At 41.0% G+C, this 23,865-nt stretch overlaps 1 protein-coding gene across 5 annotated transcripts in view; it reads right to left on the bottom strand.

Moving 5' to 3' along the window:
- LOC140719356 (transcription intermediary factor 1-beta-like) overlaps positions 1-23,865 on the bottom strand; it is a 120,394-nt gene that overhangs the window by 57,090 nt on the left and 39,439 nt on the right. For 4 of the 5 annotated variants that reach the window (XM_073033941.1, XM_073033938.1, XM_073033940.1 and 1 more), the window contains exon 2: positions 974-1,089. In XM_073033941.1, the coding sequence (XP_072890042.1) occupies positions 974-1,089 (116 nt within the window). The remainder of the gene's footprint in view (positions 1-973; positions 1,090-23,865) is intronic. The other variant, XM_073033939.1, reaches the window with a different exon arrangement.

The raw sequence follows: 23,865 nt of genomic DNA, 5'->3' as shown, positions 1-23,865 counted from the left end.
TTCAGCCACGATTCAGTGATGGCCACAACATCATACCTGGCAATCTGTAATATTGCAACATGATCACCCACCTTATTTCTTGTACTACGTGCACTTAGATACAACACCTTGAGTACCGTATCTGCTATCCTTTCTGATTCTGTATCCCTAACGATTTGATACTCAGCCTGCTGGCTGCAACTAAGTCCCATCACCTACCTGCCCTTCTTGATAGTATGATTGGATGCTATCTTTACTTTTTTACCATCTGTCCTATCCTGAGTCTCTTCACTCCAGTTTCCCACCCCCTGCCAAATTAGTTTAAACCCTCCCAACAGCTCTAACAAATCTGTCCACAAGAATATTGGTCCTCCTTGGGTTCAGGTGCAACCCACCACTTTTGAACAGGTTAAAACTTCCCCTTGAAGAAATCCCAAAGAACCAAGAACCTGAAGCCCTGCTCCAGCTTCTCAGCCACACATTTATCTGCTAAATCATCCTGTTTCTAACCTCACTGGTGCGTGGCAAAGGCAGCAATCCAGAAATGACTACCCTGGAGGTCCTGCTTCTCAGCTTTCTACCTAGCTCTTAAATTCTCTTTTCAGGACCTCATTGCTTTTCCTTCCTATGTCATTGGTACCAATATGTACCAAGATATCTGGTTGCTCACCCTCCTTCCCCAAAATGTTATGGACGCGATCTGAGACATCCCTGACCCTGGCACCTAGGAGGCAACATACCATCCAGTGTCCCGTTCACGTCCACAGAATCTTCTGTCTGTTCCCCTCACTACCGCTCCCTTCTTCCCTTGTTCCCTTCTGCACCACAAACCCATGGTCAGTGCCTGGTTAAAGGTCCATGATTGGTTCAGTTTCAGTCTCAGTCTGCAACACCCACAGCAACTACCATTCTAAGCGGAAGCTAGAGTCACAGAATGACTGAAGTTGTGTGCATAAAAACCTAGGTAAAAGCAAACCAACAAAATAAATACTACCTGGCTAACCTTCTTGTTTGAGCTAGTGTCCACTTCACCAGTGTCCCTTAGGAAGTAGTTTTCAATAATATCCTTTATGTAACATTGTTGTCGGCACACAGGGCAGGAAATAAGCCCTAGAAAAGAGAAACAAATTTAGTGTTACACTACTTTAAAAAGTTTCAATTTTAATTATCATTCAACCATACATCAATATAACCAAATGAAACAGCGGTCCTCTGGGTTCATGGTGTAAAACTATTTATCAACAGCACAGCAGCACACTACACATAGTAGAAATAGCATTCATGGTTATGATTTCAGAAAACAGTCACAAAAAAATGAAAAAAAATCTATAGCCCAAGTTGCCCTGGTCCAGCTTATTCTTCCACTGAGCGAGCACTGCAGGGCAGCACCAGTGGGAGGGGCCAGTCCCCGAGCAGCCCTGCATCCGAGCACTTGTCTTCGTACCATTCTGTACCATAATTTATCTTTCATGAAGTAACATATACAAAATTAAAGGTGTAACAGAAACATGACATTTTAAGGCTCTGCAACCATGCCACAAAACAATCCAAAGATATCAACGTCTTTTAAGAGTTTGATTAAATGTCAGATTGTTAAAAAAAAATTAATTTCACATTCTCCCAACTCATGGATCAAGCCAGAGGCCCTAACATCAGCCTGTCATGAAGAGGAAGTTCCCATCAAAATCACAAGAATAACAGCTTGTGATTAAACTTCCTTCCACCGAACATAAACCTATTGCTGGTAAATAGATGCCAAAACTCGGTTAACTTCACTTTGTGATAGCGTACTCTGGTCAACCCTCCTTACATCAAAATCTGGTACATGGGGTATAAAGCTGTTCTTGACTGCAGTTCAGCATTCAACATCGTAATTCCTTCCAGGCTTGACAAGAAGCTCAGGGAGCTCGGCCTTCACCCTGCCTTGTGTAGATGGATCGTGGACTTCTTGTCAGATCACCAGGTGGTAAGAGTGGGCTCCCTCACTTCTGCCCCTCTGACCCTCCACATTAAGAGAAGTCATCATCCCGACATACTGGTGTCAAGAAAACAACTTCACTCAAATGTCACAAAAACAAAGGAGCTGGTTGTGGACTACAGGAGGAATGGAGACAGGCTAATCCCTATTGACATCAATGGATCTGGGGTTGAACGGGTGTACAGGTTTAAGTTCCTCAGCATACACATTGCCGAAAATCTCATGTGGTCCATAGATATCGGCTGTGTGGTGAAAAAAGGAGAACAGCACCCCTTTCACCTCAGACAGTTGAAGTTTTGTAAGGGTCCCCAAATCCTAAGAACTTTCAACAGGGGCACATTTGAGAGTATCCTGACTGGCTGCATCACTGCCTGGTATGGGAGCTGTACTTCCCTCAATCGCAGGACTCTGCAGAGAGTGGTGCAGACAGCCCAGTGTATCTGTAGATGTGAACTTCCCACTATTCAGTACGTTTACAAAGACAGATATGTAAAAAGGGTCTGAAGAATCTTTGGAGACCCAAGGTCACCCAACCACAAACCACATCCAGGAAACGGTACCACAGCATAAAAGCCAGGATCAACAGGCTCCGGGATAGCTTCTTCCACCAGGCCAGACTGATTAATTCATGCTGATAAAATTGTATTTCTATATTATATTGGCTGTCTTGTTGAACATTCTATTTATTACAAATTACTATAAATTGCACATTTAGATGGAGACATAACGTAAAGATTTTTACTCATGTATATGAAGGATATAAGTAATATAAAGTCAATTCAATTCAAATTGTAGGAGCTGACCTGATGTAGCACTCAGGATCTCTCAGCACCTCTGCAAGATAATCAGTATAGTGAATACCCTGGAGATGAGAGCTCTTAGCGTTGGTCAATAAACAGCTGAAGTACCCAAATTAAATAATTTATTTTCAATACTATGGATTAGGTACCAAGCCAAATGCAGGAGAGCAGCATTATAGTCTTTGGTAAGTAAAACTCAGAAATTTCAGTAAATCTACACTCTTGCTCCAATACCTATTGTCCACCATAGGGTGACTGTTTCATTCCCCACTGAACACCATTTGTGACTTCAACAAAAAGAGCAAATCTTACAGATGTTCTTACAAATGTGCAATTCTTCCAAAAAAACATTTTCCATTTATAAAAGTATCCTCAATCCGCTGAAATGAACCTGACCCACTTCTAATGTCACTTTATAAGCTGCTTCAAGTTGAAGTGGTTCTGTTACATGCAGGAGTACACAAGGCTCTGAGAAGCTGTTATTTTGATATTCCTGGGCCCTCAGAGGCTCCATCTTCCTCTCACCCCAACCCTTCCCTCTCCACTGACACTACCAGCCTCCCTCCCCCCTCTGATCCCATCTCTCATCCGTGCCGGGTCTTTACCATTCCCTCCAACCTTCAACTCTCTGAGGCACAGCGCTCAGTCCTCAGTAAGGGCCTTACCTTTGTCCCCCTTCGCCCACACCTCAGCGAGTTCAGCGTACGCCATGACGCTGAACTCTTCTTCCGCCGGCTCCATCTCTGAGCTTACTTCTTTGGCAAGGACTCTCCTACCCCACCGATGACCCTTTCTCCCGTCTTTAACCCTCCTCCTCTTCATGGACACCCCGCTCTGGTCTTCTGCCTGCTCTGGATCACTTTATTGCTAATTGCCGATGGGACATCAACCATTTCGACTTCACCACACCCTGTTCCAATTCCAACCTCACTCCAGTCCTGATGAAGGGTCTCGGCCCGCAACGTCGACAGTGTTTCTCCTATAGATGCTGCCTGGCCTGCTGTGTTCCACCAGCATTTTGTGTGTGTTGCTTGATTTTGGAAGACAAGTTCTTTACTACAAACAGTAATGAAAATGAGAACATCCCTTATGTCTGAATGGAACAGTCATTTAAATGCTGTGAAGTTACTACAGTCAGGCAAGAAGAAATCTGAATATTATATATAATCCAGCAGTTCTGCAGCTGAGGTATTTGCCTTCCTTAGCACTGACTCAACCTGCAAACTAACCTTTAGGGCAGAGGTTTCCAACTGGGATCCATGGACCCCTTGATTATTGGTATTGGTCCATGGCATAAAAAATGTTGAGAAGACCTGCTTTACAGAATCCTATATGAGGACTCCTAAGTCCCTTTGCATCATGGGTTTTTGAATTTTCTTCCCATTTAGAAAAATACACCTTTATTCCTTGTATCAAAATGCATGAACATACACTTCCCTACATGATATTCCATCTGCCACTTCTTCAACTATTCTTAAAATCTGTCCAAGACCTTCTACAGACTCCCTACTTCCTCAACCCTACTTGCCCTCTACCTTGCAAACCGGCCACAAATCTATCAATTTCGTCATCCAAATCATTGATATATAATGTGAAGTGATCCCCGCTGAACACCATTTGTCATCAGCAGCCAACCAGAAAAGGCCTCTGCTTTTCCCACTCTTTGTCTCCTGCCAGTCAGCCGGCTCTTTATCCATGCTAGTATCTTTCGTCTAATACCACTGGCTCTTATCTTGTTAAGCACCTTGTCAAAGGCCTTCTGAAAATCCAAGTAAACAACTTCTACTGACTCTCCTTTGTCTATCCTGTTATTTCCTCAAAAGAATTCCAACAGATTTGTCAGGTACGATTTCAAATTAAGGAAACCACGCTGACTTTGGACTACTTTATCCAAGTACATTGAAACATCAGCCTTAGTAATAGACTCCAACATCTTCAGAAACACCGAAGTCAGGCGAATTGGCCTGAAAATTTCCTTTCTTCTGCCTCCCTCCTTTCTTAAAGAGTGGAGTGACACTTGCAATTTTCCAGTCCTCCAGAACCATTCCAGAATTTAGTAATTCTTGAATGATCATTATGAATGCTTCCACATTTTCTTTTTAAAACACATTTTTATTAGCACAAAACCCTGCTGGACATTAAAAGCTTAAAATACTGCGGGCAACACCATCAACAAGTTGCTCATTGGCAGAAAAACTGAAAGAGTTGGACTTGGTATGGATCACACTGCTCCCTACGTCAGAGAGACATTGGAGTGAGTGCAAGAAGGTGGTGTGCAGTCTAATAGCGAGCGATTGTCTTCGTCACTTTTCTTGCAATTGCAAGGCCCTGTTGCACACTGCTAATGTGGAATGCTTCAAATCTGATTCACTGGTTTACTGGTGAGTGGCAGGGGCAGATGGCAGGAAAGCTATATGGCCTTGATCATAGCAAGGACCGGCCCTCAACCCGTGACGTTACCTGTTTATGGCTATATGTAACTAACTCTCCAGCGTTATTTTCCAATAGTCCAATATTCACTCTCCCCTTCCTTTTCCTCTATATTTTTGAAAAAACCTTTGGTATCTTTCATATTTTAGTAGCTTACCTTCATGTTTCATCTTTTCTCTCCTAATAGATGTTTTTAAGTTGCCTTTTGTTGGTTTTTAAATGCTTCCTAATCATCTAACTTCCCACTAATTTTTGCTCTGTTATCTGCCCTCTCTTTTGCTTTTATCCCATCTTTGACTTCCTTTGTCAGCCATGATTGCCTCATTCTCCCTTCAGAATACTTTCACATCTTTGGGATATATCTATCCTATGTCTTCCGAACTGCTCCCAGAAACTCCAGCCATTGCAGTTCTACCATCATCCCCACCAGAATCCCCTTCTATTCAATTCTGGGCAGCTCCTCCCTCATGCCTCTGTAATTCACTTTACTCCACTGTAATACTGATACATCTGACTTCATCTTCTCTCTGTCAAACTGCAGGGTGAATTCTATCATATTATGATCACTGCTTCCTAAGGGTTCCTTTACCTTAAGTTGACAAAATTTCCAATTGCAAATCTACTACAATTAGTATCCTCAGTTCCAAAATGATTAAAAAGTGTTATTAAAAGGAAAGGTGATGTAACACAATGGTAAATATGCCTTTGTCCCAACTTTTGTTGAGTGTGTTGCAGCCATCAAATTCTAAATTTGTGTATATTTACAAAATACAATTAAGTTGGTCAGTAAAACTATTGAAAATCTTTTCTTTGTACTTTTGTCAGTTAAATAAAGGTTCATGTGAATTAACATATCACAGATTTTTGTTTTTATTGCATTTTGGAAAATATCCCAACTTTTCTGGAAATGGGGTTTGTAGTTATGGTGAACCCAAGCAATCTCTTGCTCCACGGGCAAGTCCCAAAAAGCCCAGCTCACTTTTTAAAACTGGCACACAAAGCCCACAAGGAACTGTCTCCAACTCACTCAGTGATCTCCCATTCTGAAAAGGAGAGTCTAGGATCCAAAGGTACAACCTCAAACATCTGTTTAAAACTGAAAATCAGGAAGAATTCTTTCAGCTAGAGAGGTGAATTTGTAGAATTCACTATCAGAGTCACAGAGCACTACAGCACAAGAACAGGCCCTTCAGCCCACGACCAGATACCTAGTCCCATCGACACGCATCCATAACCCTCTCTTCCATGTATTTATCCAAACTTTTAAATGTTGAAATAGGGTGCCTTTGTACAGTGATATCAGAAATCTGCAGATGGTGGATGGGCTGCCATAAGAAAACAGATTTGGGAGGGTTGTGAGGGTGACAGAGGTTAGAAGGGTGGGGTCATTAAAGCCAAGTTATTGGGTGTATTTAAGGCAGAAATCGATAGGTTCTGAATTGGTTGTTACAGGGAGAAGGTCTAGAATTAATTATGGCAGGAACCCAAACACTAGGCCTCAATCTCCGGTCTCATTAATTCTTCCTGCCAGCGCAGAACTTCAACTCCGGAACCTGCCAGACCTCGCTTGAGCTGGAGGGAAGGGCGAGGGACCCAGTCCGAGGTCAGAAATCCAATATCATCTGCATCGCTGGTCTTTGAATGCCGAATGAAGAGTAAGGCACTGGTCTGACCTCTAATTCCTCACATCCCCCTAATTCCCCTTAACACATGATGCCTTTGTCTTTGGTTGGAAGAGACTGGGCTGGGAGAGGTTGTTGGAGCAGTGTTATACGGAGTACATGCTATAATCATGGTGGAGAGATTGAATGTTTACGACAGATGATATGGTCCCAATCCAGCAGGATGCTTTGACCTTGATGGTGCTGAGCTGCTTGAGACCTGTTCGCACTGCACTCATCCAGTTAAGTGGAGATTATTTCAACAGGTTCTGACATGCTTTGTAGATCATGAAGTTTCTCCCCAAAGAGTAAACCGTTTCTAACCTGTTTCTGCAGATAGCATCGACAATTAGCAAAAGTACTTTGTGGCTCAAGCAGATGCTGCTTGGCTGAATTCCTCCAGCAGATTGCTGCTCTGTCTTTCAGCATCTACAGTCTACTGTCTCGGGTCCTGTGTGTGGTTAGTCCAGTTGAGTTTCTGCTCATTGGCAATCCCCAGGATATTGATGCTCGTGGACACAGATACTCAGTTCTAAAGATAGGTGGTTAGACTCTCTCTTAATGGAGATGGTTACTGCCTTGCACTTCTGTGGCTTGAACGTAACATTGCTGCATGAAGGCACTGCACTTCATTTATTGAAGAGTTACAAATGAAATAGAAACTTGTAATAATCAGCAAACGTCGTCACATCAGACCTTAAGGAAGATTAGAAGGCAGCTGAAGATAGCTGAGCCCACAACATTTCTCCTAAGTAACTCCTGCAATAAAAAAAAATTCCCCACCCCTCCCTTCTATTCCCCACTCTAACCTCTTACCTTTTCTCACCTGCCTATCACCTCCCCCAGTGACCATCTATCTTCTCTTTCTCCAATGGTCCACTCTCCTCCATCAAATTCCATCCTCTCCAGCCCTTTACTTTTCCTACCCACCTGGCTTCACCTATCACTTTCTAGCTATCCCCCTTCCCCTGCCCCCACCGTTTTATTCTGGTGTCTTTCCCCTTCCTTTCCAGTCATGAAGAAGGGTCTCGGCCCAAAACATCGACTATTTATTCATCTCCATAGATGCTGCCTGACCTGCTGAGTTCCTCCATCATTCTGATGTGTGCATTGCTTTGGATTTCCAGCATCGGCAGATTTTCTCATGTTTATGATTTCCTGAGTGATGTCTGTGCCTGGTCATCAAAAACCAGGATAATCTATCTTTGCACAACTTACAAATCCAATTATTGGAACTTCTTCCTTTGAACCCCATTGATTTCAGTTTTCCTCTGATAGCATAACCAATTAGAATAATCAGACACTGGTAATTAAGCATAATAGCTTCTATCAATTTTCTTATGATTGAGACAAGGCTGAATGGGTGGTAACACCATAACCACATTTTCCCACACCGTACCTGAACAGTTACAAGAAGCACAACTAGTTCTGAGCCTTCAGTATGACAGCTAGGCTATTTGATCCCACAGCAGTTTCTGCAGCTGAAGTACTCATCATTTCTCGATAACACATAGAATTAACCGACCGGCGGTTGCTACTTGCGATGGTGGGCACCTCACGATGAAGCCAAGTATTAAAGTATAAAGATCAATAAGTCTTTGCCAGGAGACAGGATCATCCTGACAAGAAAGAAATAAGTATTAAAATACTTAAGTACTCAAAACAGAAGTTCAAACAAAACGCAATGCAATGTTTTCCTCCCTTTGGGAAGTTCGGATGAACAGATGCAGCTTTGCAATTGCTACTGATTACAAAATCCGTTCCTAGAGTATGGACTATTATGAAGTAGTAACTTGATTCGTTATTTGAAGTAACGAGTGAGAGAGTGACATCTTGTAGGGTGGGAGCCATTTAAAAGCCACAAGTCTCATTGGTCGTGAGTCATGGTTTGAATAGCAAGTGAGAGTGGCAGAGAGCAACTAAAAAGCCATAAGGAGGGAAATGATGATGAAATATGAAGGTAAGCTAGGTAATAATGTCAAACAATATACCAGAGGTTTCTTCCCCGGATATATAAAAAATAAAAGAGTCGAAAGCAGATATTGGACTGCTGGAAAATGATGCCAGGTAAGTAGTAATGGGGAGACAATGAAATTCCTAACTAAATGAAGAAGTGTTTAACACCCATCTTCATTGTGGAAGATACTAGCAGTATGGCAGATGCTCAAGTATCAGGAGGCAGAAGCAAGCGTTGTTGCTATTACTAAACAGTAGGTGCTTGGGAAGCTGACAAGTCCCTGGATCAGATGGACTAGACCCTAGGGTTCTGAAAGAGGTAGCTAAAGAAACTGCAGAAGCATTAATGATCTTTCAAAAAAATCACTAGGTTCTGGAAGACTGAGTCTCAAGATGGCGCTCATGGAGTAAACCGCACTTAGGCTTTGCTCCAAAACTTTTACGTTTTTTAGCCTACAAACACCCCTTAAACTTATTCTAAAGGGGTTTAAATATACTGAATTCTTCTTTTTAAACTATTTGAATTATTCTCAACTTGCTGAAATGTCTAAAGTAAAAGAACCGAAACAGACGAAAGAATTGGTAACTTTAGAAGCAGTTGCGAAGATTGTGGAAGCTAAATTTGAAGAGATGCAGGAAAAATTATTCCAAAGGCTTTCGAAGTATGACGATCGTTTGAAATCACTCGAAGAAAAGTTTCTGGAACTTTCACTGGAATCACAAAAACAACAGGCAAGCATTTTGGCTCTTGAAGAAGCCGCTCGTAAGAAAGATCGTATGATTGAAAAGATACAAGAAGAGCAAACCTCGACTTCTCAACAGATGGATCGTTATAAAGTTAAAATTACGGATTTGGAAAATCGCTCTCGAAGGCAAAATCTCCGGTTAATTGGGATCCCGGAAGGATTTGAAAGCGGTGATCTTACCGTTTTCTTCTCTAAATTTCTAGTGGATGTCCTGGGCAAAGAGGTCCTGGATCCCCCCCCAATAATCGATCGAGCACATCGGGTAACAAGATTTTATGCAAGTTCAAGTTCGAAGCCGCGGCACATAATTTTGAGGATACACTACCCTCATATCAAAGATCGCTTGATCCGTGTGGCTCGTAAAAAAGGTATGATAAATCCATCAAAATTTCAAGTTTCGTATCTTGGAAGACTATAGCCCAGAAGTATTACGGGCTAGGCTGGCTTTCAGATCGGTTATGTCGAATTTCCACCAGAAAGGCTACAAGCAAGCGCTGTTATTCCCAGCACATCTGAGAGTCGCCCTGGATGATGGAACTGTTCGGCTGTTTAAATCGCCTGCGGATGCTCAAGGTTTCCTGGATCAATGACATTCTATTGGGCTGATCAGTGTAATTTAGCCTATAGATTTGGATCTATTATGGATTGATATATGGGTCCTTTTTTTTATATGGCTTGCATATACTTTTTATATACGATTAAAGCTTTCTTTTTTTTCCTGCTGGGTTTATGCTGATTTTATAGTTTTTCATATTATTAATCTATTTGCGTTGAAAATGACCGATTAGGGTCTCTCTTTTGTTTTTCTTTTTTTTTAAATAAAAAACGATATATGCTTTCTTTTATACTTTTAACATCTGAATATTAAGACTGAGGGAAAAAAATGGCGTTTCTTCTTCCCGACTGACTCCAGTGTTTGGAGCGTCATAACTGTTTTGATGTATTTGAAAGTTTGAAACTTTTATTTATTGTTTTAATTCTTTTCTTTTAACTTTTTTGTTTATATACATTTATAACACTAATTTTATATCTTAACTTTTGTAGTATTAACCCTTTTTATAATGTGGGTTGTGTGTATTTTCTTAACTCTATTACGTTCGAGTTGCCGTCTTGAGACATGGGGGTAGTTTTAGTATTAGCTCGCTCGCTTGCCTTTTTTGGCTTTTTTCTTGGGGTTTCAAGGGTGGTGGGAGGGGGATTTTTCTTTCTTTTTTTGTTTTTTGCTTGCTTTTCGCTTAGTTTTATTTTTTGGGCGCATATGAAACTACAAAAATGGCTGCAGTGCTATGACTTCCGGTTTCCTTTTGAACTTACTTCCTTCTTCCGGGTTCATGAGTTCACTTTTCTTTCGAACTTATGTATTAACTATAATATATACTGTCATGATGGTTAAGACTATTAATTTCGTTTCTTGGAATACTAATGGTTTAAATCATCCGATCAAACGGAAAAAAGTATTCAATGTATTCCATAGAATGAATGCTAATGTTATCTTTATACAAGAGACTCATGTAAGGAAGATGGATAGTCAGCGCTTGTTTAGGTTCTGGAAGGGCCAACAGTACCACTCAAATGTGCAAGCCAAAGTGAGAGGTGTGTCTATTTTCATAGACTCATCTACTGCTTTTATACATCATGAAACAATTTCAGATCCGCACGGTAGATTTTTGCTTATTACTGGTTTACTTTGTAATCAAAAAGTTCTTCTAGTTAATGTTTATGCTCCAAATACTGATTGTCCTGAATTTTTTAAATGTTTATTTACATCCTTTCCCAATCTGAATCAATATAGATTGATAATGGGCGGGGATTTTAATTGTTGTTTAAACCCTGTGATGGATAGGTCCAAGCCCATTCAAATTTTGCCGAATAAATCGGCTTTTCTTATTAATTCCTTTATGGTTGATTCAGCTATTTGTGAAATTTGGCGTTTTTTACACCCTAATGACAAAGAGTTTTCATACTTTTCCCATGTCTATCATAGTTATTCAAGAATTGATTACTTTTTCATTGATCAGCATTTACTTACAGATGTCATGGATTGTAAATATGACTCAATTACCATATCTGATCATGCACCTTTGAAGTTATCTATTAAGGTGACGGATTCATATATTAGTACGAAAAGTTGGAGGCTTAATCCTGTTCTTTTGCAGGACTCTGACTTTATTAACTTTATTAAACAGCAAATTGATTTGTTTTTCTCAATAAATTCTACAGCAGAGATCTCTAGTGGAATTTTATGGGATACTTTTAAGGCATATATTCGTGGACAGATTATTTCATATTCTGCTGGAGTTAGGAAACGAACTAATTCCAAAATATTAACATTAGTTGATAAAATTAAGGCAATTGATAAGATCTACTCATCAACTCCTAGTAAAGAACTTTATAAAGAAAGAGTGGAACTCCAAATGGAACATAGTTTACTATTAACCTCCTCGATTGAAAGTCAGTTAATTAAATCGAAAGCTCAATTTTATACATATGGAGATAAGTCAGGTAAACTACTAGCTAATCAATTGAAAATTGCTTCAGATAAGCGACAAATTACTAGGATTCGTAAACAAGATGGTACTTTGACGATTGACCATAAAGAGATAAATAAAGCCTTTCAAGATTTTTATAATTCCTTATATCAATCAGAATGTACTAAGGACTCTTCTATTATGAATGAATTTTTAGGGAAATTGAATATTCCAAAAGTAACTGTTGAAGATAACGTATTTTTGGATACACCTATTACCGAGTCTGAAATAGAAAAGGCTATTTTTTCAATGAACTCGGGTAAAGCTTCAGGTCCAGATGGTTTTTCCGTAGAATTTTTTAAATCCTTTTCTTCTATACTTTCTCCTTGGCTTTGTAAAATTTTTAAAGATGCATTAAGTATAGGTAAACTACCACAATCTTTTTATGAAGCTTCTATTTCTTTAATTCTTAAAAAAGATAAAGACCCGACTGAATGTGCATCCTATCGACCTATATCTTTGCTGAATACGGATTTTAAGATTTTTAGTAAAATTTTAGCTATTAGATTAGAAAATATATTACCTCGGATTATTTCTGAGGATCAGACCGGATTTATTAAAAATCGCTATTCATCTTTTAACATTAGAAAATTAATTAATATTGCTTATACCTCTACATCTAAAATCCCTGAATGTATTATCTCTTTGGATGCCGAAAAAGCATTTGATAGAGTCGAATGGTCATATTTATTCAATACATTGCAACATTTTAATTTTGGATCAAAATTTATATCATGGATTAAGTTAATATATCATAAACCTTTAGCTTCGGTTTTTACCAATAATCAAAAATCCCCTTTCTTTCAATTATTTCGCGGTACAAGACAAGGTTGTCCTTTGAGCCCTTTATTATTTGATATTGCTTTAGAACCCTTGGCTATAGCTATTCGTGAATCACCCAATATTTTAGGCATTACCCGTGGAGAGACGATGTATAAGGTATCATTATATGCGGACGATTTATTATTATATATATCTGATCCTGAAAAATCTATTCCTGCTATTTCTTCTTTACTTGCTCAATTTAGTAATTTTTCTGGTTATAAATTGAATTTTAATAAGAGTGAACTTTTTCCATTAAATATGTATATTCCAATTTATAATCATGTACCATATAGAATCGTTACAGATTATTTTACCTATTTAGGTATTAAAATTACTAAAAAAACATAAAGATTTGTTTAAAACTAATTTTTTACCCTTAATAGATCAAATTAAGCAACTTGCTAATAGATGGTCCCCACTATCTTTGTCTTTGGTAGGCAGAGTTAATGCCATTAAGATGATGATATTACCTAAATTTCTATATTTATTTCAAGCATTACCAATTTTTATCCCTAAATCTTTTTTTGATATGGTTGACTCTAAAATATCTTCCTATTTGTGGCAGAACAAAAATCCTAGATTAGGTAAAAAATATTTACAGAAGCCAAAGAAGGAGGGCGGCTTGGCTTTACCAAACCTAAGATTTTACTATTGGGCAGTTAATATACGGTATTTGATATTTTGGACACAAGAATTGACTACAGTAGCTGGCCCACAATGGGTAAATTTGGAATGTAAATCTGTGCAAGATTTCTCATTGATCTCAATCTTAGGATCTTCACTTCCTTTTTCGTTACTCAAAATTAATAAACAGATAACTAATCCCATAGTTAAGTATACATTACGAATCTGGTTTCAATTTCGTAAATCTTTTGGCTTGAATAAGTTTATACTGTCAAGTCCTATAATATCTAATTACTTCTTTCGGCCATCATCTATAGATCAAGCTTTTTTCCTATGGAAAACAAAAGGTATAACATGTTTTCGTGACCTGTATTTGGATGATAACATTATGTCCTTTGAACAGTTATCTAACAAATACAATTTATCTAAAACCCATTTTTTTAGATACTTACAAATTAGAAATTTTCTATATAATGAATTAAAGTCTTTTTCGAAAGAATGTCCATTGGACATTACAGAGAGAATTTTAACTCTTAATCCTTATCAAAAGGGTTTAGTAGCTATCATTTACAATATGATTATGAAGATACAGCCGGATATATCAGAAAAAATTAAGAAGGAATGGCAGGAAGAATTGCATTGCCCTATATCTACTGAGCAATGGGAAAAAATTTTATTATTGGTAAACTCATCCTCTATTTGTGCTAAACATGCTCTAATACAATTCAAGGTTGTACACAGAGCCCACATGTCTAAAAATAAACTTGCTCGATTTTATTCTTATGTTAATCCAACCTGTGATAGATGTCATTCTGATATTGCTACATTGACCCATATGTTTTGGTCTTGTCCTTGTTTACAAAGCTATTGGAAGGATATTTTTAATATCATTTCAAGAGTTTTAAATATTAATCTTCAACCTCATCCTTTTACTGCAATTTTTGGTCTACCTATGATAGATAATATGTGTCTATCTGCTTCTTCTCAGCGAATGATTGCATTTGTTACACTATTGGCTAGAAGATCTATTTTATTGAACTGGAAAGAAATTAATCCTCCAACTGTATTTCAGTGGCTCTCTCAAACCATTTCCTGTTTGAGTTTAGAAAAAATTAGAAGTGTGGTCTTTAACTCCTCAGTTAAATTTGAGGAAACTTGGAGACCATTTATTCAACATTTTCATGCGAATTAAATGGTCTGATCCTGAACCTTATTGTTACCATCCTGAATTGTATAAATTGGAGGTTCGGAGTCATTGGCACTACTGTATGTATTTAACATTATACAATTGCCCATGTTAGTTTTTTTTTATATATTGTTTTTTTTTCTTCTTCTTTTTGGGGTTTTTTTTGTGCTTTTCGTTTTAAATCCTTCATATTAATATTATAAGTTTGGGAGACTTTTTACATTGATAATATATAATTGATTATTAATGAATCTATTGTGTACTCTCAAATGTTTTTGTACTTATATTTTACTTATGTTATTTTCTTAAAATCAATAAAAAGATTTGAAAAGAAAGGTTCTGGAAGACTGTAAAATTGCGAATGGCACTCCACTCTTTAAGATGGGAGGGAGGGAGGGAAGGAGGGAGAAAGAAATTTAGAAGAAAGCAGAGGAATTTAATTGAAACATATAAAGGTCTAGAGTGGAAGTGAAAGAATTTTTTTAAGCCAGAGGGTGGTGAATCTATGGAATTTGTTGCTACAGGTGGCTATGAAAGCCAGGTCATTGAGTGTCTTAAAGGCAGAAGTTGATAGATTCCTGACTAGTCAGGGCATGAAAGGTTACAGGGAGAAGGGAGGAAAATGGGATTGAGGGGGAAAATGGATCAGCCACACTGAAATGGCGAAACAGACTCAATGGATCTAATTCTGCAGGGCAGGAGACATTTGAGAACTGCAAATCCCCTCGGAAGTCACTGTTTGAGTCAATAAAAAGAGTTAGCAGAAAAACAATTTGGGGAAAGGGGTTAGAGTGGTTCAACAGGCTTGAACAGCACAAGCACAAGCTCGAAGAGAATTTTCAGTAAGCCTTTTTTCCCTGCTGTGTACATAGCTAGTGTGCTGAGAACAGGTCTAGAGTTAGAGGCATGTTCCTTCTGTGAGATACAGGAACTTTGAGAGATTTCCAGAATCCTTAATAACTACATCTGTACACACTGCACTGAGCTGCAGCTCCTCAGAGACCATGTCAAGGAATCGGAACTGCAGCTTGATGATATTCAGCTCAGATAGGAGAATAAGAGTGAAGGTTCAGGAGCTTGAAGATTTGTACGGCTAGATTTGGGAACAGCTCCTTTCCAACTGTGATAAGACTGCTGAACGGATCCTGACCTGGATCTGGGCCATACCTTCCAAATATCCGGACCTGAGTTGCACTACCTTACTTTCCCTTTTCTATTTTTTAATCATGATTTATAATTTAAATTTTTATTATATTTAATTCAATTTGTACTTCAGGGAGCGCGAAGTGCGAGTCAAATATCGCTGTGATGATTGTACACTCTAGTATCAATTGTTTGGTGACAGGAGCTACAAGAAGGTAGCCACTCCTAAATTGCAAGAGGTAGGTACCTAGGTGACCATCAGGAGGAGGAAAGGATAGGTAGTGCAGAGTACTCCTGTGGCTGTTCCCTTCAATGATAAGTATGGCTGTATTGGGGGGGAAGGGTGGTGGGAACAACTTAACAGGGTGAAGCCATAGCAATCAGGTCTGTGGCTCAGAAAGGTAAGGAAGCAGAAATGATAGTGGATATGTTGGTTAAGGAGGCAGAAAGGAGGTTCTCTGGATAAGAACAAGATTCCCAGATGGTTTGTTGCCTCCTTGATACCAGGGTCAGGGTCAGGATGAGTTCACAGCATTTTTAAGTGGGAAGGTAAGTAATCGGAGGTCACGATCCACATTGGTAGGATGGATGATGAGTTTCTGCAAAGTGAGTTCAGGGAGTTAGGTGCTAAATTAAAGGAAAGGACCTCCAGGGTTGTTATCTCAGGATTGCTATCGATCCCATGTGCTAGTATTGGAGTATAAAAGTTGAAATTGTTTGCTGTGTAACCAAAACTATGCAGTCAGCTTTGAAACTTGCTATTTGCTATGCATGTATCCAAAAGGAAATCTTAAGAATGTAGAAGACAATGGTGTGTTACTAAGAGGAAGCTAAGAGATGTAGATTATGTAATCTGAGTTTGCTATTTGCTATGCATGTACCCAATTTAGTAGGACAATGAAATCTTAAGAATGTAGAAGACAATGGTGTGTTAATGAGAGGTAGCTAAGAGATGTAGATTAGAACATGATTAAGTCAATGGGTAGAAACAATAGTAGCGGATGTACTTGTGATATGCAACTATAGACCAATTGAATATGCTAATGCAACTAAACCAGGAGATTGCTATAAAAAATGCTATGTCCAAGGATCGGTGGGCAATCAGCGACTAGCTCAATGACTGTCTCAGCTTTGATTTGCAAATTAAAGTTTAACACTTCTTGAAGAATCTTCTGCGTCTCCTGGTCGTTTGTGGGGCACGAGAAACCACGACACTAGTGAGGCCAGAAATAGAAAGATCATACCTTTTAACACATGGCTAAGGAGTTGGGAACAAGAGGGAAAATTCATGGATCATTGGGCCTCTTTCAGGAAAGGGGAGCAAACTGCACAGAAGGGATGGTTTGCACCTGGAGGAGGATTAATATATCCTTAGAGGGGCAGTGGAAGAATGTTTAAACTAGAATTGCAGGGGGATGGGAGCAAGAGTGCCAGAACAGACAGTGGAGTGGTTATGGAGAAAGATGTCATTAAGGTCAGAAATCCAAAGGTTGAGCACGGAGAACTAATGTTCAGAGCTGCATCTATTTCAAAACACAAGTATTGTATGAAAGGTGGATGAGTTTAGAGCATTGATCAGTGTAAGATTCAAAATTAAGATGTGCGTTTCTGACAGGTCCGGGTTAAAGTCAAAGGACAAATGTGATTTAATTATGTCTGGGTTAAAGTCTGTAAACAAGTGTGATCTAATTATGAATGCAGAAGCCTTGACAAAATTAACTGTTTGTGGAATCATTGAAGTCCTGAGATATGGACTATTGTTTTACAGAAACGTGTAAAAAAACAACTCCAAATATGGAATGGGAAAACACTGTGTACCTCCCGAGTCAGGGAGGGGAGGGGTAAGGAAGAAGGATAAAACCTGCTGCCCTGTAAGGTTCAGGGTTCCCTTCTCTGAAGGGGCCCAGCTCTGCGGAACTGTTAATAAACTTTGTTTCCTTGAATTTGTCTTGAAGCCATTATTTGGGAGCGTGACTCGTTTCTGACAACTTGGGGCGCTCGTCCGGGATCCACACTCCAGCCGTGAGGGGGGCAAGGAAGGACATCGGAGAAGGTGCACCCTGCCGAGTTCGGCAATCCCTGATTCCTTGCTCGTCGCCCCGCGTGGCTTGAGCGAGTGATATCCGGCGGACTCAAGGAAACAAAGAGGGGTTGTCGAGGCAGTTGAGACAGTGAGCGATCGAGTAATTTCTGTGCACAGGACCCAGGTAAGAAATTGAATTCCTGTAGAGACGTAGTACACAAGAATCGTGGAACTGCGGGGTTCCTGCAGGTGATTTCTCCTGTAGAGACGTAGTACACGAGAATTGTGGAACTGCGGGGTTCCTGCAGGTGATTTCTCCTGTAGAGACGTAGTACACGAGAATCGTGGAACTGCGGGGTGCCTGCAGGTGAATTCCTGGGCGATCGCGGTAATACAGGTTCCGGAATTGGACAGGAGTGACCGAGCTAGGTAGGTCACATTCAAATTAAATTCCTGCAGAGACCTAGTGCACGAGAATTGTGGAATTACGGGGTGCCTGCGGGTGGATTGGAACCGAGCAAGTCCTCGAGATGGGGAATAAGGGGTCTAAGAGAGAAAAGGGTAAAGGAAATCCAGGCGCCAATGATGAAAAATACCCCGGGGTACTCCCTGATAGTCCGTTGGGACGGATGTTAGAAAATTGGGATTATGGGAGGCGAAAAGGGAAGTCAAAGAAAAAATGATACAGTACTGTGAATTCTGGTCCCACCAGCCGATCCAAGGGTCGGCTGTGTGATGGCCTAAGTTCGGGTCTAGCGAGGATTGGGTACAACAAGCCCTTAATCTGTACGTGAATTCAAAACCTAACGTTAAACCCGAAGAAAGTGATTATGCCCTATGCTGGTTACCAACGACAAATAGTTATAAATTGAAAACGATAAATGAAGGGGGACAGAAAAAGAATACATGGGAGGTGCTCGACCACCCTGCCGCCCCATATGTGCCCCCTACCGCTCCGCAAATCGAAGACCCTGAGACGGAGGTTGGCCAACAGCTGATTCGTGTTGAATTTGTATCGAAAGCATGGCCAGAAAAAAAAAAACTGGAAAAACTAGAAGATTGGAATACTAAACCCTTAAGTGAACTACTTAGGGAGGCACAGAAAGTGTTTGTAAGAAGGGATGAAGAGAAGCAGAAGACGGCAAGGATAATGGTCCAGACAGTGCGACAAGTAACCGCAGATAGTAGAGAGAGAGACGGGGACCATGGTTGGATCGAGGTAGTAGCCCGGAGCAAGGAGGAGGGCTAAGGAAGGCTTTAAGATGTTTTCACTGCAACAAAGAAGGACACTTCAGGCGCGAGTGTCCCAGATACCGACGGGAAGTGCGCTCGTACGCTATGATGGAAGATGAAGACTAGGGAGGTCGGGGGTTCCACCCCTTGGGGATGAATTATCGGCAAGAACCCCTGGTAAATTTAAAAGTAGGTCCCCAAGGGTCAGATACAACCTTTATGGTAGATTCGGGTGCTGAAAGATCTAGCGTAATCCAGATACCACCCGGCGCCCGAACCGGAACAAAGGTAATAGGAGTTTCCGGTATTGGAGGCAAAATAATACAAGTACCTGTTATAGAAAACGTGAAAATTGAATATGAGGATAGGGTAACGGGACAGGATCTACTTTTGTTACCCTCTGCGAGATTCAACCTGCTCGGGCGGGATCTGCAAGTCAGGCTAGGCATCGGGACTGTGCCCAGGAACGGGAAGATAATGGTACAGCTGTTTGCCCTCAGGGAAGAAGATGATAGGAAAATAAGCCCGGAGGTATGGTACCAGGAAAGGAACCGGGGGGGTTTGAACGTCCCCCCTTGCAAATCTCACTATTACCTAACAGTTCGCCAGTACGGAGAAAACAGTACCCTATTTCAATGGAAGGAAGAAAAGGGCTGCAGCCGGTGATTGAAGGACTGATCGCTGACGGACTACTGGAGGAATGTATGTCACCGTATAATACCCCAATACTCCCGGTGCGAAAGCCAGATGGGACTTATCTGATGGTACAAGACCTGCGGGCCCTAAATGCAGTAGTCCAAACCCGATACCCGGTAGTGCCCAACCCTTACACACTGATGAGTAAGATCTCCCCTGACCATGAATGGTTCAGTGTAATAGATCTAAAAGATGCCTTCTGGAGTTGCCCGCTAGAAGAGAGCAGTCGTGACATGTTTGCGTTCGAATGGGAAAATCCTACGACGGGGCGGAAAAGACAACTCCGGTGGACGGTCCTGCCACAGGGGTTCACCGAATCACCTAACCTATTTGGGCAGGTCTTGGAGCAAGTACTAGCAGAATTCCAATGTGCTCCAGAGAGCCAACTGCTACAGTATGTGGACGATCTATTACTATCCGGGCCAACACAGGAAGGGGTGCAGGAAGACACCATCAGACTACTGAACTTCCTGGGGAAGCAGGGGCTACGGGTCTCAAAGAAAAAGTTACAATTTGTAGAAAAGGAAGTAAGGTATCTGGGACACCGGGTCAGTAAAGGACAGCGATGCATTACCCCAGAAAGGATAGCTGGAATAACGGGAATGTCACTACCACGTACCAAGAAGGAGATACGCACCAGTTAATTTGCGATGCACTTGATATCGAATGGAAGTACCATACCCCGTGGCATCCCCAGAGTTCGGGAAGAGTAGAACGAATGAACAGCACCCTAAAGGCACAACTGACCAAGTTGATGTTAGAAACCAAACTACCATGGACTAAGTGTCTCCCTATTGCCCTTTTAAGAATACGAACAGCGCCCCGCAAGGACATAGGAATATCCCCATATGAGATGTTGTTCGGACTCCCGTATTGGAATAAGGTGGAAGGGTACCCCACGCTACAAGGGGGTGATATCTTTGTAAGGGACTATTTACTGGCACTGTCCCGTTCCTTTGCAGAACTGCGGAAAAAGGGTCTCTTGGCCCAGACTCCGCTGCTCGATTTTGCTTTACATCAGATCGTGCCTGGAGATTGGGTTCTGGTAAGGACCTGGAAGCCGGAGAAGTTACAGCCACAGTGGGAAGGCCCTTTCCAGGTCCTGCTAACAACAGAGGCGGCTGTACGGACAAAAGAAAAAGGGTGGACACACGCATCCAGGGTAAAAGGACCGGTGAAGCCCGAAAGCCGCACTGAGTGGACCTGTGTTCCCGGTGAAGAACCGATGGTGGTGAGGCTAAAAAGGCAGCAAAAATGAACTCTATGTGGACTGTAACATTATTGACTGTAATATATTTGATTCTATATGTCGGGGAAATTGAAGGGAAATGTGACAAGTGCAGAACCGTGGTACGAGTGGGGCAGAGGGTGTTCCCAGGATCGTTTGTATCCCACTCACATGTGAATGATCGATGCTATGATCTAAGCAAGAGAGAAACATGTTGGGAGAATAGTAAACCTTATTACCAAGTCTATAATAAAGGATACATGAGACAGGGGGGGACCATGAGAAGTCTCAGCTGTCCCAGGAAAGACCGGAGTTCTTCCTCCTGCATCAGGAGGGTGACCGGAAGCTGGGAATTAAGCTGTTTGATTCATTAAGGAGAGAAACACGGGAGATAAAGGTGGGCGAGTGGGGTGATGAGTGGCCACCGGCTCGCATCATTGAATACTATGGGCCAGCGACCTGGGCCCAGGATGGGTCGTGGGGGTATCGCACTCCTGTCTACATGTTAAACCGAATTATTAGACTGCAGGCGGTGGTGGAAGTGATAGCCAATCAAACGGCACTGGCATTGGAGCTGTTGGCAAAACAGCAGAGTCAGATGCGAACAGCAATATACCAGAACAGGCTGGCTGTGGATTACCTATTGGCCTCTGAAGGTGGGGTATGTGGGAAGTTCAATCTTACAAACTGTTGCCTTAAGATAGACAACAGTGGAAAGGCCGTGTTAAAAATATCCGACAAAATTCGGAAACTGGCCCACGTGCCAGTACAAACCTGGAGATCCCTGGGGAACATGAGTTGGCTAGACGGGCTACTGGGAGGTAGTTGATGGCGCACCGCTCTCCTAGTAGCAGGCGGGGGTCTAATGATTCTCTTACTTTTGCCATGTTTGATTCCTTGTATACGAACACTGATCAGGCGCAGTATATTCCAGCTCCAGGCAGTAGCGATACCCCATCATGGGACAAACGAGCTAAAACTTATGCTATTAAAGAAGAAAGTGGGCCCCCTGGGAGTGAGAGAAATGCTAGCTGAAACGCACATCTTAAAAAGAAAAAGGGTGGTATTGTAAGATTCAAAATTAAGATGTGCGTTTCTGACAGATCCGGGTTAAAGTCAAAGGACAAATGTGATTTAATTATGTCTGGGTTAAAGTCTGTAAACAAGTGTGAACTAATTATGAATGCAGAAGCCTTGACAAAATTAACTGTTTGTGGAATCATTGAAGTCCTGAGATATGGACTATTGTTTTACAGAAACGTGTAAAAAAACAACTCCAAATATGGAATGGGAAAACACTGTGTACCTCCCGAGTCAGGGAGGGGAGGGGTAAGGAAGAAGGATAAAACCTGCTGCCCTGTAAGGTTCAGGGTTCCCTTCTCTGAAGGGGTCCAGCTCTGCAGAACTGTTAATAAACTTTGCTTCCTTGAATTTGTCTTGAAGCCATTATTTGGGAGCGTGACTCGTTTCTGACAATCAGCAAGTGCAATTCTGACATTGTTTGTAGGAAGGCAGAACTGGCAGCTCAATACTCTGGGGTTCCGTTGTTTTCGATATGATAGAATGGAGCAACTGAATGCGAAAGGGTGGGGGAGGGGGGGAAAGAAGAGAATAACATGGCAGTGCGCAACCAGGACGAACTGAAGAGATCATCCAGTCAGACTTTATGGGTAGAATTGAGGAATAAGCATGACCATGTTAACAGGATTATATTATAAACCACCCAACAGTCTGCAAGATTTAGAGGAGCAAATTTGTAGAGAGACTGCAGACTGCTGCAAGAAACATAAGGTTGTGAAAGTAGGTAATTTTAAATTTCCATCTATTAACTGGGTCTCCCATATTGTAAAAGGGCTGGATAGGAAAGTTTGTCAAATCTGTTCACGAAAACTTCCTTAATCATTACACAGAAGTTCCAGTTAGAGTGCAATCTTAGCTCCTATTACGGAATGAGACAAGGCTGGTGACAGAAGTTTGTGTTGTACCAGATTTTGTAAAACATTGGATGAACGTCTGGAAAGTGACCACTTAACTCTTACTAATCTTGTTGCAAGTTGGGTCTGTTAGTGAGCAGTACCTGTGCAGAGAAAGCAGTGTTAATGTCTATAAAATGCTTGCCAATAGTGGCTGGATTCTTTCTTAGTCTCAGGTGCAGTTAAATGCAAACGTCTGTCAGGTAGTTTGATAGTAGCTTAGAACACAGAAATTAACTGCATATTACAGGCCCTCTGGCCCACCATGTATCCTATTCTATAATCTGTTTGGATTATCCTACCGCATAGCCCTCTATTTTCTAAAATCCATGTACTTATTCAGATTCAGTTTATTGTCATTTATAAACCACAAATACAATGCAGTTATAAAAATGAGACAACATTCTCCGGAATGATATCACGAAAAAGCACAAAACAGACCACACAAGAAAAACCACATAACGTTTGGTAATCCCCAATCCAGAGTCCGGAGAGGCTGCTGCGTATCGATACCGCGCTACCGTCTTAGCACGTTCCCCGGAAAGGAACTACAAACCCATCAGACAAACTTAAAGCTACAAGACCTACACAAAACCACAGTTACATATAGTTATAGTTAACATATAGTTTCAACAGTGCAGACAATACCATAATTGATAAAAGACTAACTGACAAAGACCACATAATTATAACACATAGTTTCAACAGTGCAAAGCAATACCGTAATCTGACAAAGAGCAGTCCATGGCACGGTTTAAAAGTAAGTTTCAAAGTCCCGACAGCCGGTAGAAGGAAGAAAAACTCTTCCTGCCATGAACCTCCAGCGCCGCAATTTGCTGATACAGCACTTTGGGAG

The sequence above is a fragment of the Hemitrygon akajei genome, chromosome 31 (genome assembly GCF_048418815.1).
Source record: "Hemitrygon akajei chromosome 31, sHemAka1.3, whole genome shotgun sequence".
Taxonomy (NCBI): domain Eukaryota; kingdom Metazoa; phylum Chordata; class Chondrichthyes; order Myliobatiformes; family Dasyatidae; genus Hemitrygon; species Hemitrygon akajei.
This window is presented reverse-complemented; position numbering and strand designations above follow the sequence as displayed.